The sequence below is a fragment of the Solanum pennellii genome, chromosome 9, assembly GCF_001406875.1.
Source record: "Solanum pennellii chromosome 9, SPENNV200".
In the NCBI taxonomy this organism is placed as follows: Eukaryota; Viridiplantae; Streptophyta; class Magnoliopsida; order Solanales; family Solanaceae; genus Solanum; species Solanum pennellii.
In genome coordinates this window covers 2,368,636-2,385,747 of record NC_028645.1, presented here as the reverse complement: position 1 = coordinate 2,385,747, position 17,112 = coordinate 2,368,636, and the positions used below count along the sequence as shown (strand labels likewise).

Genomic DNA, 17,112 nt, shown 5'->3' with positions numbered 1-17,112 from the left:
GGGTTAGGGGGGGATTATCCTGCAGACAATCCATCCTCCAGATAATTAGATTCTTGATCATGACAATTTTCCAAATTTTTTCTTTGTTTTTTCATGTAGGGTGGTTGAGGTAGGGCAACAACAATAACAGAAGAACCCCAGGTAACTAAAATCCAGTAAAAGCTGATGCAATCTTGAAAAAGATAACAAGTACTCTATTTGTTTCAATTTGTCCGTTTTACTTTTTAGTCCATTTCACAAAAGAATGTCTTTTTCCTTTTTTAACAACTCTTTAGTTCCCAACTTTTTCACATCGGATGTTTAAAACCAAAGATTTTGCTACATGCTATCTATCTTTACTTTCTTAAACTCCCTACCAAGTCAAAACTAGACAAACAAATCAAAACGATGGAGTACAAAACACAAAACTAGGAGAAAAGAATGAAAACAAGAATCATGCCTCATATGTCAAGAGACCTCCAGAAGAACCAGGCTGACGAATAGTAACATTCGAAACAGCACCATTTGCAGACAGAACACAAATCCCTCTTGAACCCTTCTGCACAAAAGAATAAACCTTTCCTGCCACATCCTACATAACACACCACATAACAATTCTCAAATCTTTCAAGAAAAACTAAAGTAAACAAACATCTCAGATCTGAAAAACAGAAACAATAAACAAGAAAAAATTTTACCTCTCCAGTATGAACAGTAACTACATGAGGCATAAAATCACCTCCTGCAGTGTGAGCAAACAGTTCACCTTCATAGACCAAAAAACAAACACTCAACATCACCATAAAGGCATTAGGTAAAACAAACTAAAGCAAACAAAACCAAATATTGGATCTTTTTGCCTGCTCATTTCAGATTTACCCAAAAAAAATTAAATTTTTTTTAGAAATTCTAGGGTTCTTCTCCCTTCTAATCAACAAACCAATTTTTAAAAAATACCCCAAAAAGGCTAAAGAAAATAATGATACAATAACACAACCATAAGAAAAAATTTCTATCGGGGAATTTTAGTAGCTCAATTGATTGTTCGATTTCCCACCTTGTAATCACCTCCCCCATTTCTGCTTCTCCTACCTCTACCCCAATTTATTTTTTATAACAGATCTTTAAGCAAAATCTCCATAAACACCCAAAAAACACAGAGCTAAACAAAGTTCGTTTTTTTTTGGGCGATTTTTAGACTTACCCAAAGAAGCTATTAATTGCAAGTTACCAGCACCAGTAGGCCTTCCACGTCCTCTTTTCGATGAAGAAAAGCCACCGGAAGAAAGCACCGGCGACGTTATAGTAAAACCAGTAGGCGGCGATGTTACTCCGCCACCACCAGGTGAAGTGACAGCTCCGCCAACAACAACCCCACCACCACTTCCTACTGCAGCTGCTGCTGCTGCTTTAGCAGCTGCTGCTGCAGCAGCTTTTATATATTGAGGTGTTAAATTTCCATCAGCATCATATTTTCTTGGTCTTCCTCTTTTCTTTTTGTCACCACTACCCACTACTACCCCATTACCCCCACTACCCACCACCCCTCCACCCCCAGTTCCTCCTAAACTGATATCCATCACTTGGGTTCCCACTACCCCACCAACCCCACTGCTAAAACTCCCATTTGCTCCCGCTTCTGCTCCTCCTGCCACCACTGGTACCACCGCCAACGGTTGTTCTGGTGGTGGTGAATCATACTCCGAGTTAACCCCTAGTGACCCAGATTCTGTACTCTCTTTATCTTCCATTTCCATCATCTACAAAACAAAAAAAAACAGAGTACTATCAAGAATGAAGTTCAAACTGATGAAAAAATGGCGCCACAAAGAAAAAAAAATGGGGTTTTCAGATTAGTACTGATTTCTGATTTTCAGTAAAAAAAATTGAGTTTTTGGAGTTTGTAAAGTTTGAGCTTCCCTCCATTAATGGAGTGAAAAATAGAAAAACAAAAGTGAAAGATAAAAAAAATAAAATAAATAAACTGATATATATGTATATTATATATTATATTGTATATATATAAATATAATATTTGCCTTTTGTCTGGACTCTATTACACCAAAAGTGTTTGTTTAATAGATAATTAAATGACAAAAATGCCCCTAGGCTTACTTTTTTATGTTCCTATATTACCCTTTGTAGATAAACGAAACAAGGTCGAAATTGTCCTTAAACTATGCGGAAAAAGAGTAATTTTACCCTTCGTTAAAACTTGATCTTGAATTTGTTCTCGAGAGTGTTGTTATGAGTGGTGGATACCAGAAGTTTTATATCAAAACGGTTCTCGAGAGTGTTGTTATGAGTGGTGGATACCAGAGGTTTTATATCAAAACAGTTTAACTTGCTGCGGTTTTTTTATTAATGAAGTTAAAATGTGAAATTTACATACAAACACGTGTTATGTATCCACTGTTTTACGCGGACTTGAGTAAGTTTATATTATGAATTGCCTTTGTCCTTTTTGATTAACGGAGTCAAGGATTAATTAAACGTTAGTTGACGTATTTAGCGTTTGAACAAAGCTATATGTTTGTTTTTACGCGGAAAAGAGTAAATTACTACTATGACTGTGCCTTTGTTCTTTTTGATAAACTGGTCAAAGATAATTAATCGTCAGTTACTTCTTTAGCTCTCGAGAAAAGTTATATGTTGTTTTACGTGAACACGAGTCACTTTAACTGTGACTCGACTTTTGTCATTTTCGATTAACATGTCAAAGATTAATAAATTATCAGGTAACGTATTTAGCGTTTAAAAAAAAGTCATATGTTCAGACGTAATGGCAATAACATCATACTCGATTTGATCTCATAAGTAAAGTTTAAGAAGTTAACGCATTCGTAAATCTTATTTTTATCTAAATTTGGTCCAAAATGAAAGAAAAATAGATTTGACACTTATTTTTAGTGGGTGTGAAACTATTATAGTTAAAAGGGTAAATTTGACCTTTACTTTTTATTTTATTTTAGATAAATGACAATATTTATTTTCATATTTGGAGATTTATGATTTATGAATGTAATTATCAAATCTTATTAATTTTCCGTAAATAGGACTATAGAAGGATATGTTTTATTAAAGAAAATATTTTATTTATTATCATATTCACTCATTATTAGAATATTTTAATTAAATTCATTTGTGATTTGATAAGTTTTAAAGTTACAATTTCTGTGATATCTTTTTGTATCTTTTTGACTTAGTTGTCAATAATTTGTCTATATTATATCATATAATTCCGGGAAACGTTATAATTTATGTGGAAAAAGAAAGTATTTTATTTTCTTTCTCAATTCGAAATACAAAAAAATAAAATAAAAACATATGCTTTTTTGCCCAAAATAATAAAATAAAAAAATAAAATGCAATCCCTTTTAACCATAAAAATGATTCTTTATACTATACCTTTTTTCCTTCCGTTACAAAAAGATATTATCTTAGATTAATTAGTATGTATATAAAAATTTATTCTAAAAATAAAACAGGTTTAATATTCATCGTAGAAGTTCTAAAATGATTATCTTATTAGCAAATTTTAAAATAATGGAGTAAAAACAATAATACTAGATTAGAACTAAAAGAAAATTAATTATTAATAAGGATAAATATAGTTTTATTAAAAGAAAAGGTTATGGACAACTTCTCTCTGGCCTTATGTGACATGAATTTAAATTAATCGAGAGTTCTAATTTATAAAGGACGAAAAATCATAAAATAAAAACAAGTATATTTCTAAGTAATAAGACATATTTTATAAATAAATTATTATATATTTGGGTAGAAGTATTAAACTTAATAATAAATCATTTAAAAGATAACATAGAGCGTGACGATTTGATAAAAGAAAACGACCCTACGTAGATTTTTTGTTTGTTATTATCATCTTTTAATGTAAAAAATAAAAAAAAAATTATTAACAAATTATTATAATAAATAAATATAATTCTTCCTTTTTAATTTAAAATATTAAATTTAACCTTTGTAAATATACAAAAAACTCTTGATAGAAAGTATTTTTATTTGAAAATGAAAAAATATTAATTAATCGAGTCAGTAAATTTACCGTTCATACTAAGAGATGGGAATATTAAAGGAAGAAAAATAAAAGTGAAAGAAAAGAAAATGACAATTGATATGGACATAAATGAGAATAGAAAATAATTTGGGGGGTAAAAGTGACTTTAAATATTATTAATACACAAATAAATAAAACCGGTGAAAATATTCAAACAACAAAAAGCCAGTCAACGTATGATGTGCTGTTAAAGCTTAAAATCCTGCAATAAAATAATGCTTTAATTCAATTATTTATTATTGGTAATAAAAATTTAAAAAATATAGTACATACCCTAAGTTTTCCCTATTAATTCTAAGTTGAAAAAAGGGGGTCATAATTATTTTACATAATGTCACTTTACATTTTTGGTGAGAGATTTGTTTTACAATTTAGAAGGTTAATCATATTACCTCGTATTTTTGTAAGAGATTAGTTTTATAATTTAAAAGGTTGAATCAGAAAATATTATTATATGTGATTTGCATTACATAGTTTTATCCTTTATAATAATTTTTGTAGGGCAACTTTCACATATAGCAAATAAAAAATTCATATTTGTATGCTACAACAAAGTTTGCATAATTGCGTTCCATAGCAAACATAGAAACTGTATAATTCGCTATACATATACAGTTGAATCAAATTGTATAAAACGAAGTGTATAAAACAAGAAAGAGATCGACACTTGGGTAGAGAACTGTATAAAAACGAAGTGTATAAAATGAATTGTATTATAATAAGTGTATAGAACGATTATATACAATTTGAATTTGTATAAAATGAGAAAGAGAGAAAGACAAAAGAGATTTGACAATGAATATACAATTGAATCGAATTGTATAAAACGAGAAAGAGAAAAATTAGATACAATTTGAAAATTGTATAAAACGAGAAAGAGAGAAAGGCAAAAGAAACTGGGCAGGGGAGTATTTTTATTGTATAATTATAAGTGTATAGGACGAAAATATATATACTTGCATGTGTATATACAATTTTCTTACGCTTTATACAAACAGAAACGCAATTTATACATTTCGGTTCTGTTTGTATAAGTGAGAAAGGCGAGGGTAGCGAGCGAGATTTGGGAGAGTGGCGAGCGAAATCTGGAAGAAGGGAGAGAGGGAAACAAAAATATATGTATTTATACGATTTTGCCTGCTTTATACAATTAGAAACAAATTTTATACACTTGTGTTTGTATAAAAAGTGAGGAAGCGAGCCAGTGGCGAGCGAGATATTTGGGAGAGAGGCGCCTGACAATTTTTTGCAAACATTTGCTATGGAGCACATTTAAATCAAACCCTAGCTATTCCATTTATTTTAAGTTATTAATTTGCTATTATATATAATTTTTCCCTTTTTATTATAACTTAAATTCGATAATAACTTTTTTCAATTGCATCAAAGCTTTATTGAATAATACCTTATATTTTTGCAAGAGATTAATTTATAATTTTAAAAGTCGAATCAAAAAATATTATTATATGTGATATGCCTTACATAGTTTTATCTTTTATTAAAAAATATATATATATAACTTAAATTCAATAATAACTTTTTCAGTTGCATTGAAATTCTATTGAATAATAAAATGTACAAATAATTATTTTAAAAAAAAAGTACAAATCCCTAAACAAAGTCCTCTTGGCTCTATTTTAATATTATAGGATAACTGAAAAAATCAAAATTCGAGAAACATTGGGTTTGCTTATTTCTCACTACACTATATACTTTATAGATTTTTATTATTATCTTTTTTTCAAAAAAAAAAGTATTTAAAATATTTAAATTCAAAAGAAGAAAAAATCAAACCTAATTATGGCCTTCTCAACTGTAATTTTGACTCTTTACCTAATTACTCCCAAGCATTATAAGTTACTTTTCTCATTTTAGGGCTCAATTCATCGCAGAAAAACTTAAATAAATATATTATAATAAAAAAATATTTATTATTTATAGTAATAATATTTTTTTTATTTAATCACTTTTAATTTATTTATAATACAAGTTCAATAAATATTTTAATAAACAATTTATTATTCATATATAATACAAATTTTAATAATGAATAATACATTTATCACACATTTTAATACACTTATAATACAATGTGACAATTTTTTACCAAACAAACATGATAAATTTCAAAAAACATTATAATTCATATATATTGCATACACAATTCACTTTTAATACATATTACAGATTTAACAAAGCATTGCTATAAATGATAATAAACAAAAAGTATCGCTAAAATCAGTATTATTTTTTAAAATGTATTAATTTATGTAATTTTTCTTTTACCGTAACTTAATATTATATCATTAAAATTTTGAGGCGCTAAACGGTGAGTATTGAAAATAAAATGAGAGAAGATTATTTGTGTATTTTATGTATAGACATATAAGTATATCAATATATAGTAAAATTATGATAAGGAAAGATATACAAAATGATCGGTATGAAATTATATGAAAAAACTATCTCAAAAGACTTATAAACTTTTATATAAATACATAATTAAAGATTTAGATAAAAAAAAATAAAAAATCCATATATATATATATATAATAATATTGAAAAAATGTGCTATACAAATTAATTATGATATTAGGTGATCTTTCACATTTGTTTCATGACAAACTTGATTAAAATAAATTGAGAATATTCTCATGATTTTCATTTGTTGACAAGCACTTATAATGTGGATATGAATGTAAAACCTGCATAGTCAAAATTAACAAAAACAATTTATTGATTCAACTACCAATTCTATATGTTGAGTGTAAATGAATATTAATATTATTAAATTGTTTAAAAGATAATTACAAATAATTATTAAAAAGACAAAATAGTTACTCGTCTTCTTTTTAAAAAATGTATAATTAAATTATGTGGGAGTGACTTTTCTGACGGATAAGAGGAGGGAAAGCGAAGTTAAAAAAGTTTGAGCATATAAAAAGGAGGTGTGCTGCGTTTCAATGAGAGGTAAAAGTAAATCGAAAAAGTATTAGAGAGACGACTTAATTAGATAGTACAAGATGTAGCTTAATATTATCGTGGACATGACTCTAGATAGAAAGGAGTGGAGATCAGATATTAGGATAGAAGTTTAGTATAGGTAAAAAGTATTGTCTTGCCTTGCGGGAGTTTAGGCGTGTTAGTGTTTCGTAGTACTCATAATACCTTTATAGCTCTTCTTATATACTCCATCTGTCCCATTTCATGTGACATTTTTTATTTTTCAAGAGTCAATCAGTTTAATTTTGATCGGACATTTTGCATATGGAATTTTCAAATGTTTTGAAATTTAATTTATATATTTGTAAATTACGTAAAGAGTATTATAAGTCGCAATAATTGATAATTCAAAATGTTAAAAAGATCTATGAAAAAATCACGATAAAAAATACACTTGTTTGAATCTCAAAATGTAAAAAGTGCCACAAAAAATAAAACGGAGAGAGTATTATTTATAATATTTCGATAATTGCATTATTTTGATGTTATTGTTATTTTTATCTTGTAGTCCTTGCAATATATTTTTTAAATAATTATTATGTTTTCTTCATTATTTTTACAAAGATTTCTCAAAAGAAAAGCCCCATAAATATCAAATGTAAGACCCCACACCTCATTAAGATAACTCGTACAATAGAACTATTTATTACAATAATAAATTCAAATTAAAGTATACTCTTCCTATAAATAATATATTAGTAGTTCATATAAATTAAATTGTAAATATTTATTTTAAATGTCGTTATCTCAAAAACCTCCTATTTTAATCTAGACAACCCTTTATGTAAATATTCAATTTTACTTTTCTTAAACCAAATGGAAAAAGAAAAAAAAAACTATTTCTGCACACATCATAAAAGGAGGAATAGATAATTCCTCTTTTGATCTTCAATTATTGATAAATTAGATTAAAAATTGATAAATTTAATGAAGAAATTATCTAAATATATAATTTATTTTATTATATTTTTTTAAAAAAAATTACTATTTAAAAAAGTTATAAAAATTTCTACTCTTTTATTTTTGGATACAGCACTTTACGTGATAGATAAATTGGAATACATCACTTTATGCAATGTATTCGGAGCACACACAATGTATTGGGGACGTTGAGTTAGGTATTTGAAATTAAAATATAATATATTGCGATGTTGAGTGATGTATTCAAAATTGAAAAGCAATATACCGAGATGTCAGAATTTCATCAAATTTAAAAATATTGTATAATTTTTAAAAAAAAATATATAATATAATTAGCTCATAATTAAGACTATGAAATTTAAGTATTCTTTTTTAATAGATTGTGTATTTCTAATATTCAATTAAGTAAAATATGTAGTTTTGATTCTTCTCAAAAGGTTGACTACCACATAAGTCATCGTAATATTTAGGAAAAATATAAGTTAGTATCGTTTTTTGATTCATTTTTTAGAGGATGAAAAATTAAAATAGACAACAAATAATAGTATGATTGGTTCGACGATTTGATATGCGAAGCAATTTTTTTTATTGTGTTGCATTTTTGTGATTAAGTATAGGGCTTAACATAAAATAGCAAAGAATTATCAAAACAAGCTAAATTCTTTTATAATTTGATATTCGATAATTCAATACTCAGGAGTTAATTTTAGAATTATGGCATTTGCATCAGGGGTCGATATGAGACAATTAGTACCATATGATATTCGTTATTTTTTAAATATCGAATTGTTTACTTAATGAAGAACTCATACATCAACATGTCCATTACTTATTAGTATAAACAACTTAAATACATGTCTTTCAATTGTATCAATTTATCTTTTTACTTTTAAATTTTTCTATTATATTATGTCTCCACAGACAAACAGAAATAATAGAGAAATAGTATTAACTTCGTAATACAATCGACTACAACTTTAATACGGTATTATCAAATATTGTACCAAACAAAAGTTTAATTTATCAATTTTCAAATTAAGAAATCGAATTAAAATTTTGATATCTAATATCTAGTTCTATCGACCAATTATCGAATTATCAATCTGAAAATTTAAATTATTTAGTATAAATTTATAAAAATGAATAATCAAATTAATTAAAGGTTAAAATATACTTTTAACTAAGTATTATAATTATAAAAAAAATGTTTTATCATCCAAAAAGCAAAAGACAAAACAAGGAGATTTTATTTTATTTAATTTTTTTGGTGGGAATTGAAAAATATAAAATATAGAGAGGTAAAGGAGAAGTAATAATATGAAAAGAAGCAGATTCCTTGGTGATAAGCATGGTGGAAAATATCTAATTTTACCAAATTTAATTATTTTATTGTATTATTTTAATCAAGCTATTGATGTGACAGCCAAATATGAGTTTACTATTAAAATAACAAAAGAGAAATTTAATTTTGAAACTTTAATTTATTTAGAGTTCCAAAAGAATTGTCTTGGTAAAGCAGTAGGTCATCAAAAAAATTAAAATAAAAAATTAGAGTATTCAATAGTCCCAACAACAAATTAATTATTACTAAAAAAGAAAAATTAAAAAATAGCCTTTTTTTTTTAAATCTTTAGAAGGAAGAAAGTCCAAGTATACTATAGACAAGTATATTATTAAACTAATAATAATTCATTTGAGTTGTCAATTTTAGAGTGCAATAGGGGCCCACTTGAATCCAATTTCCAATTTAATAAAAATCAAAAGACATAAAATTAGTTATATCATGAAAAATAATGCTTATAAATCTTTAAAATATATAACTAAACAATAATATATTTAAGATAATCTAATAAATACATATAAATCAGAGTTGTGTGTATATATTATATATATAATTAAATCGAACATGATACAAAAGATATCTATGCCCTGAACCGTTGATACAACAGTAAAAATTTAATAAATTCTTGACTCAAGTGAAATATATATTTTTTATTATAATATAAAAAATGCGTATTTAAAAAAAAGGGCAATGAATTAAAAAAAACATTTGCAAGTTGTCACATGAAAAAATAGACTGTATATATATATTAATTTTATTTAAGTATAAAATCAGATAAAAACATTTGGGCTGGTCACACATACTATAACGATAATTATGATAGTATGAATTATTAATATCGACTCAATTCAAATTATTTTTAGCAATTTAAGAATATAAAATTGATAATGTTAATGATTACGACTTAATATATTATGTACTAAATGAACCTTTTTTAAAATAAATGTAAAATAAGTAATATAACGGCTTAATATATTACGTACTAAATGAGCCTTTTTAAAATAAATATAAAATAAGTAATATAATTCAAATTATTCTTCGCAATTCAAAAATATAAAGTTGAAATCGTTAGTAATCGACTTGAACATGCTTCATATAAGAAATAAATCATTTCTTAAATAAAGTTTAAAAAAATGAAATTTTATTTAATTCAATTTTTTTTTCTCAGGAAAATAAACATGAAATTAATAAAGCTGCAATGTGATAATTAAAAGCTATAAATTCAGAATCTAATAAAACTTTTAAGGCCCTCCCCATGTGATTTGATTCTTTAATATTCACGCCCCAAGACCTTATTATATTAATTAATTAATTTACAAAAATCGAAGAAAGTTACTAATTTTATATTTTAAAAAAATAAATTATAAATATCTTGGACTCAAAGTTTGTGCTTTTTCACGTTTAGTCAAATCTTACCCCCAACGAAAAGTGTGCACCTAATAATAATAATAATAATAATAAAATATTTAAAATATTTTGTGTATTTTGGCATTTAATAGATTTAGGCATGCTAAAGATAAGATCAAAAGTTAATCATTTCTTGCATTAATTAAAAATAACAATAAATAGTTATAGTTGAATTGTAAAATATTAGTACTTCCTTACAAGGCAATTAATCATGATAATAAGGGTAATTATCAATTTTAAAGATAAGGACACGAGTGATTAATTTGTTAATTTTATAGGTAATTTGAAGAGTGATTAAATTGTTAATCTTTATGGTCAAACATTAATTTTAATAGATAGAATAGGAGTAGTATTTTTTGTGACTCTTTTTTTTCCTTTTCTTAACATATATATATTTTAGAAAAAAATACAACTTTTTTAGTAAGTATATATTTTGAGATTAAATTTTTATTTTATGTTGACAATTATTAATTTTAAAGAAATGATAAATTACTCTTTTTTCAATATCTCGTAAAAAGGACATAAAATTAATTAATTTTATAAAAAAACTACAAAACTAAATATAACTTGCTTCTCGAAAGTCATTGTCATTTAATTCTAATAAAAATATCATGGCTTAAACTTGAAAAAAATATAAAGAAATTGTAGGGTCAAAGCTAATTTACGAGACTTTATTTATTTATTAATTAAGTTACTAAAGTTTTTTTTTTCTTCTAAACAGCTCAAGAAAAAAAAAATTGATAAGTGGCCGAAGTGCACAAATAGTCAATTTGGGAATTGGGATTTTATTATTTAACTCATATTTGTAGTAGGTAAAAATAATAATTAAATTTATTTATTTCAAAATAAATTTCAGACCTATGACGTTTGTTATATATCTTGAGGTTAATCATTTTTGTTAGAATATCAAACTCACATAATTGAAGTTCAGTCGTTTTTATTGAACTTTAGATGTCTATCGTTATATTCTATTATGTTTGTCTGAATTTTAGATATACAGTGTTGAAGTGCAGTTATTTTTACTTAAACTACAGATTACAGTCATATGTGAACGAATTAAGTCATTTTTACTTAAAGTTAATGCATTATGTTGTTTGAAGTTCATATATATTTACGAAGTTTAGATCTTTTTGTTTGACTCTAAATAAAAATTTCCGAACTTCAGTTATATGAAACTTGTACGATCCGTATATTTGAAGTTATCGCAAAGTGGGTAGACAATAATATAAAATGGACTCTCAAATCCTAGTGGACTAGGGTGCATGGGCCTAGGTTTATAAATGGATCAACCATTTTATTATTTTTTGTCAAAAAAGTCCATGAAGAGACTTATTATGGAATACTAAAACACCTTATATAGTACTAAAAAGCCCATTTTCTTATGATTACGATTACGAATATAATACGTCGTCCCTCGTACGATACTTATTCTATTAAAATGAAACTTTTGAGTTAACGCGATGTTATATTCTTTTCATATTATTATTGTATCATGGCACGGGATCACTCGGTATCCGATTTGCATGTAGCAAACTAAACGGGCCTTAAAAAGTGGAACAAAAAAGTTTGGGCTTTTAAAATTGTTTTGGAAATAAAGCCCACAACAAATTTTCAGTTAGGCAGACAAGTTTATGGGCTTATACTGATATTTTCAGTTTAAAATTACGAATTTTATACGTAACATAGTGATCGAAATTTGAAATTCTGAGCGAGAATCGATTTTTTTTTTCCTGTGGATTATGATTGGAATATTAAGTTTTAAATAAGATTTGAAATCTAATTTCATATATATATTTTGGATTTTTTTTGCTATTTTTAGTAATTTAAAATCTTCTATTACATTTGGAAAATATGAGTCTTAATTTTATATGTACGATTTTTTTCTCCATAGAAAAAAATTTATAAAAATAATTATCACAAGCTTTTGAAATACCATCTTTTTCATTCTGCATTAATCTGTCTATTTCATATACATTTTTTATTTTGTTTAATAAATATAATATGGAGTAATTTGTTTTGAATATTTCTAAGTAAATAGCGACAAAGACGTGCAATAATTTATTGATCACAATTTATTTAATAAATAGTAAAATATGCTACAAACCATTATTAAAAAAAATTAATTTTCTTTACTATGACGTATCCTTTCATTTTCTCATAAAATTAGCGCATCAAGTATGGTGATTGATTATGATTCGATATAAATAAAATAAGTACTTCCTGAATATACTAATTTCTAAATTTTTAGAGAAATCGAACCCTTAAAAATGAAAATTTTAGTTTTCTGATTGATTGATTATTTGAATTTTTTTAAAATTGATTACACATCCTATATTTTTTTAATTAATTTTCATTTTTTTATTCCTTATGTATAATAAAAATAAAAAAATTTAATGCTTATAGTTGAAAGGGATTAAAAGATATAATTTTAGATAGAATTTAATAGGGGTTGGCAAGTATGAATTTTCAATCCTTTATTTATTGAAAGGGAGATAGGTTTGTTCTATCCTTTCAAGAAGATTGAGACATGGATGATAGGGAGATAGAGTGACTAGTTGAATTTCGATAATTTTAGCTGTGTTTGTTACGAAGAAAAATATTTTTATAAATTGAAGTAATTGAATAATTTTGTTATTTAACTTTTATATTTTATAAGTCTGAAAAAGAATTGCTTTAAAAATATTTATAATTAATGCAAATAAATATTATGTGGAGGTTCAACGTAGGGAGAAATGTTTGGAGGATAAAATAGAGAATCGACATAAGTGTTGCTTATAGAGTTTTTTTGTTAATTTCTCTAAGTTTATTTTCTTCATTTTATTAGACTTTAATTTCGAAATAATTAAAGAAACAATCACCATTTTATAAAAAAAAAGAAGATATTATTTGATTTATAGCGAATTGATTGAAATATCAATAAATTTGACATAACTTATTATTTTTATATTCGAACTATATCTAATTCTAGACACATCCCTCTATTCAGATGCATAAATTTTAAAATGTCGCTAAAATATCACATGATATATTAAATGATCTCAAGAAAAAAAAGATGCCCACCTACAACTAGGGTTGGAGAGCTAGTAATTAGCAATAATATTTGTTTGGCCATCTATATTATGATTATTTTCTATAATTAACATTTTACTATTTTTTCTTATAAATAAATTTGCATATTGTGTTATGTTAAATGTTATTAATAATAAAATTTTGATATGATAAACAAAAGTAATTTGGATAAAACACATTGTAATACAAAAATTTGACTTTAACATGATTATTAATCTAAAAGGGACATTTGCCCTGTTTAAATTTATGTCTCTATCTTTTATTTTAGTTCAAAGATTATCTTTTATATATTTATTAAGTTTAACTAACAATATTTCGATTTTATATTTAATGAGAATCTTTACAGGATTATATGCTTTAAATTATAAGATTAAGTGATATTTTTAATATATTATACATATAGTATATTTTTAATTTAAATTATACAATATATTTTAACATTTAAGTACTAAACATGTTTTAGATTTTACACATTGTGTTACCACTTATTAGCAGAGTTATGTAATTTTAATAATAATAATAATAATAAGCAGTTTCTACCTTGATATGTGCCGCTTTCCTATAATCAAAAGATACGAAAACATCTCCTTTTTTTAAATTACGAGGTTATTTGTTGAATTTCTTCGATAAAGCCGAGATATTCAATAATATAGAAAATATAAATTAAACATTATTTGGGTGAAAAATACTTATTAAAGAAATCTTTAATTATTACTTTTTAGAAGAATATTGGACGTTGAAAGTGTATGATTACGACTTCATTACAAACTCCTAATGATATCATTTCATGACAATTAAAGTTAAAATCACTATAGTTTTAAAAAATTACTCCTACATTTTATTTTCTTTAAATTTTTCATTAAGTATTATCTGATACTTTATTTTGAATTTTGATTAATTTAAAATTATATAAAAATAATTTATTTCAAGGATAACATTTTTTATTTTCTAATAAATACAATTTTATTTTTTCAAGACTCAATCATGAAAATTTATCCTTTTTCCCTTCTCTTTTTATAAATAGGATGGGTGAAGGTTAATTCGGAGATACAAATCTAAACTACTAAAGACATAAGAGTATATAATAATTAATATGTTAAAATTGTACTATTAGTCTATAATTTAGAATAGAGTATATAATAATTAATATGTTAAAATTGTACTACTACTCTATAATTTAGAATAATAATTTCAAAAATCTAATCATTTCAACCAAAAATTTTATAAGAACCAAAATAAGTAGCTAATAATATAATATGGACCAAAGGTCCAAAATTATTCCCTTACGATTATATTCGATTTCCTTCAATCTTTTTGATTCATATTGAATTTTTAACATGCCATAACTTTTCTTCACTTATTTTTTACCGATCTGAATTATAATGAGATAGTTCGAAATCTCTCTATTCTTTATAAGAAATTTCGAAAAAAGAGTCTTTGGAAATGAATAACTTTTTAAAATGAAGCTTATAATGCTTGTATGCCAATTTAATTTGATCTTCATATAATTGTTGAACACGGAATAAATAAAGAATTTTATAATTTTATGTAATTTCTTTTTTGTTGAAGAAAAAAATATTTCAAGGACCAAATTATTGGCTTCCATTCTAAATACATTCACCTAAAATAAATGGAATATAATATGTAGAATCTTAGATTTGGATGGTTCACCTAATTAATATGGCTAGTTCTCCAATTTTTTATTTTTTATTTTTAAAAATTCTTGATATTAATATATTTGTAATAGTTAGGTTATTAGCTAATTTGTTTAACCAATTAAACAAGCAAATGAGAAGCTACAAATATTGGTAAATTTGTGTTTATTTTAATTTTAAACGCTTCTATTCAAACACACAATTAATAATAAAGGATTAAATTAAAATTTTGAGTTTATGAATTCTAGAAAATGAAGCGTACAAATTTCTTAATAAATTACTATACATAATAAGAGAATTCATAGACGTAATATGAAAATGGAGCTAATAAATTTCTTGATAAATTACTATACATAATAAGATAATTCATAGATATAATATGTGGATTAGGATAAAAATTATTAAGTTCTACTGAAATAACACGAAAATCATTTTTTAATATCTTACATACTTATTAAATATTTTTTTAAGTGTATATTGAATTAATTCATTTTTGTACAATAGTTTGCAATTTAAACATGAGATATACAATGCACTATATAAATCCAATATGAAATGATAATTGAAAAGACGTATCTTTTATGAATATCACTTGCTACATCGATTCAGTTATTTTTATGATTTTTGATAAAATTAAGCTACATTATTTTTTTTTAATTCTCCGTTTCTTTAAGCATATTTAAAAGGACAATATTTGATGGATCATTATAGAAGAATCACACTACCAAATGTGTTTATAATTTTACTAATTTTCAGAATATTTGCATTAATTATATGACCAATTTTGAGACAATTGATTAGATTATGTTTTCATTAGTCTAGTGGACAAAACTTTCCCTTTGAGAAAATGGAGTAGTTGGATGGTTTATCTTTTTTCCTTTTGAAGACAAATTTAACCATTATAAGCTAAAGGGTCATAATTTTAAAATTGACATAAAAACCATTTCTCAAATGCCCCCAAATGTAAAAATTAAACTAGACATTAATTTAGCTATGCAAAAATACAATTTTTCAAGTGTTCAATCGATTATCATATTCACTGAAATTTCACGAGTGAAATTTCGAAAGACTGAAGTATACATAACCTTTCCATATAAGGATAGAGAATGATAGACCACATTGACTTAAGTAAAATATATCAAACAAGCAAGAAAAAAAATTCAGTAAAAAAACTAACAATCGTAACAACAATCAATATGAGAATGAAAGGAAAAAAAAAAGACAACATGCAATAACAATTTCAAAGTCTAAGAAGGTAGGAGAACAAGGAAATAACAATACAGTTAAATTAGATGGCGTGTGACTACCTACAAAATTTATTACTATAATCTCGATCTCCATGTTTTCTCATCTATAATTATATTCTTAGAAAGGTGTGATGTATCATATTCTATCTAATTACCTTTTTCCAATATAAGCGAAAGAGCTATTCGATATTTCCGATTAAACCATAAGAGTTTGTGTTGGATAAATCAATGATTAAGGATATGACATATCTTGATGTCTTCCTAATAGACACATAATCTCCACATGTTTTATAAAATTTAATAACAAAACTATAGTATAAAACTAATCTCAACAAGCACTTGAAGAGACATATTACATGCAAGAACATAAAACAACTAGCACATCATCAAAATAATCAATAACAATGAATA

The 17,112-nt window shown here is 25.0% G+C and overlaps 1 protein-coding gene across 2 annotated transcripts in view; it reads right to left on the bottom strand.

The window, feature by feature from the left end:
• The window catches only part of LOC107029322 (AT-hook motif nuclear-localized protein 1-like), a 4,922-nt gene extending 2,962 nt beyond the window's left edge, over positions 1–1,960 (bottom strand). For both annotated transcript variants that reach the window (XM_015230711.2, XM_015230713.2), the window contains exons 1-4: positions 1,840–1,960; positions 1,184–1,739; positions 678–745; positions 440–571 (exon numbers count right to left, since the gene is read on the bottom strand). In XM_015230711.2, coding sequence (XP_015086197.1) covers positions 440–571; positions 678–745; positions 1,184–1,739; positions 1,840–1,905 — 822 coding nt within the window. In that variant the 5' untranslated portion in view covers positions 1,906–1,960. The remainder of the gene's footprint in view (positions 1–439; positions 572–677; positions 746–1,183; positions 1,740–1,839) is intronic.
• Positions 1,961–17,112: the final 15,152 nt, after the last annotated feature.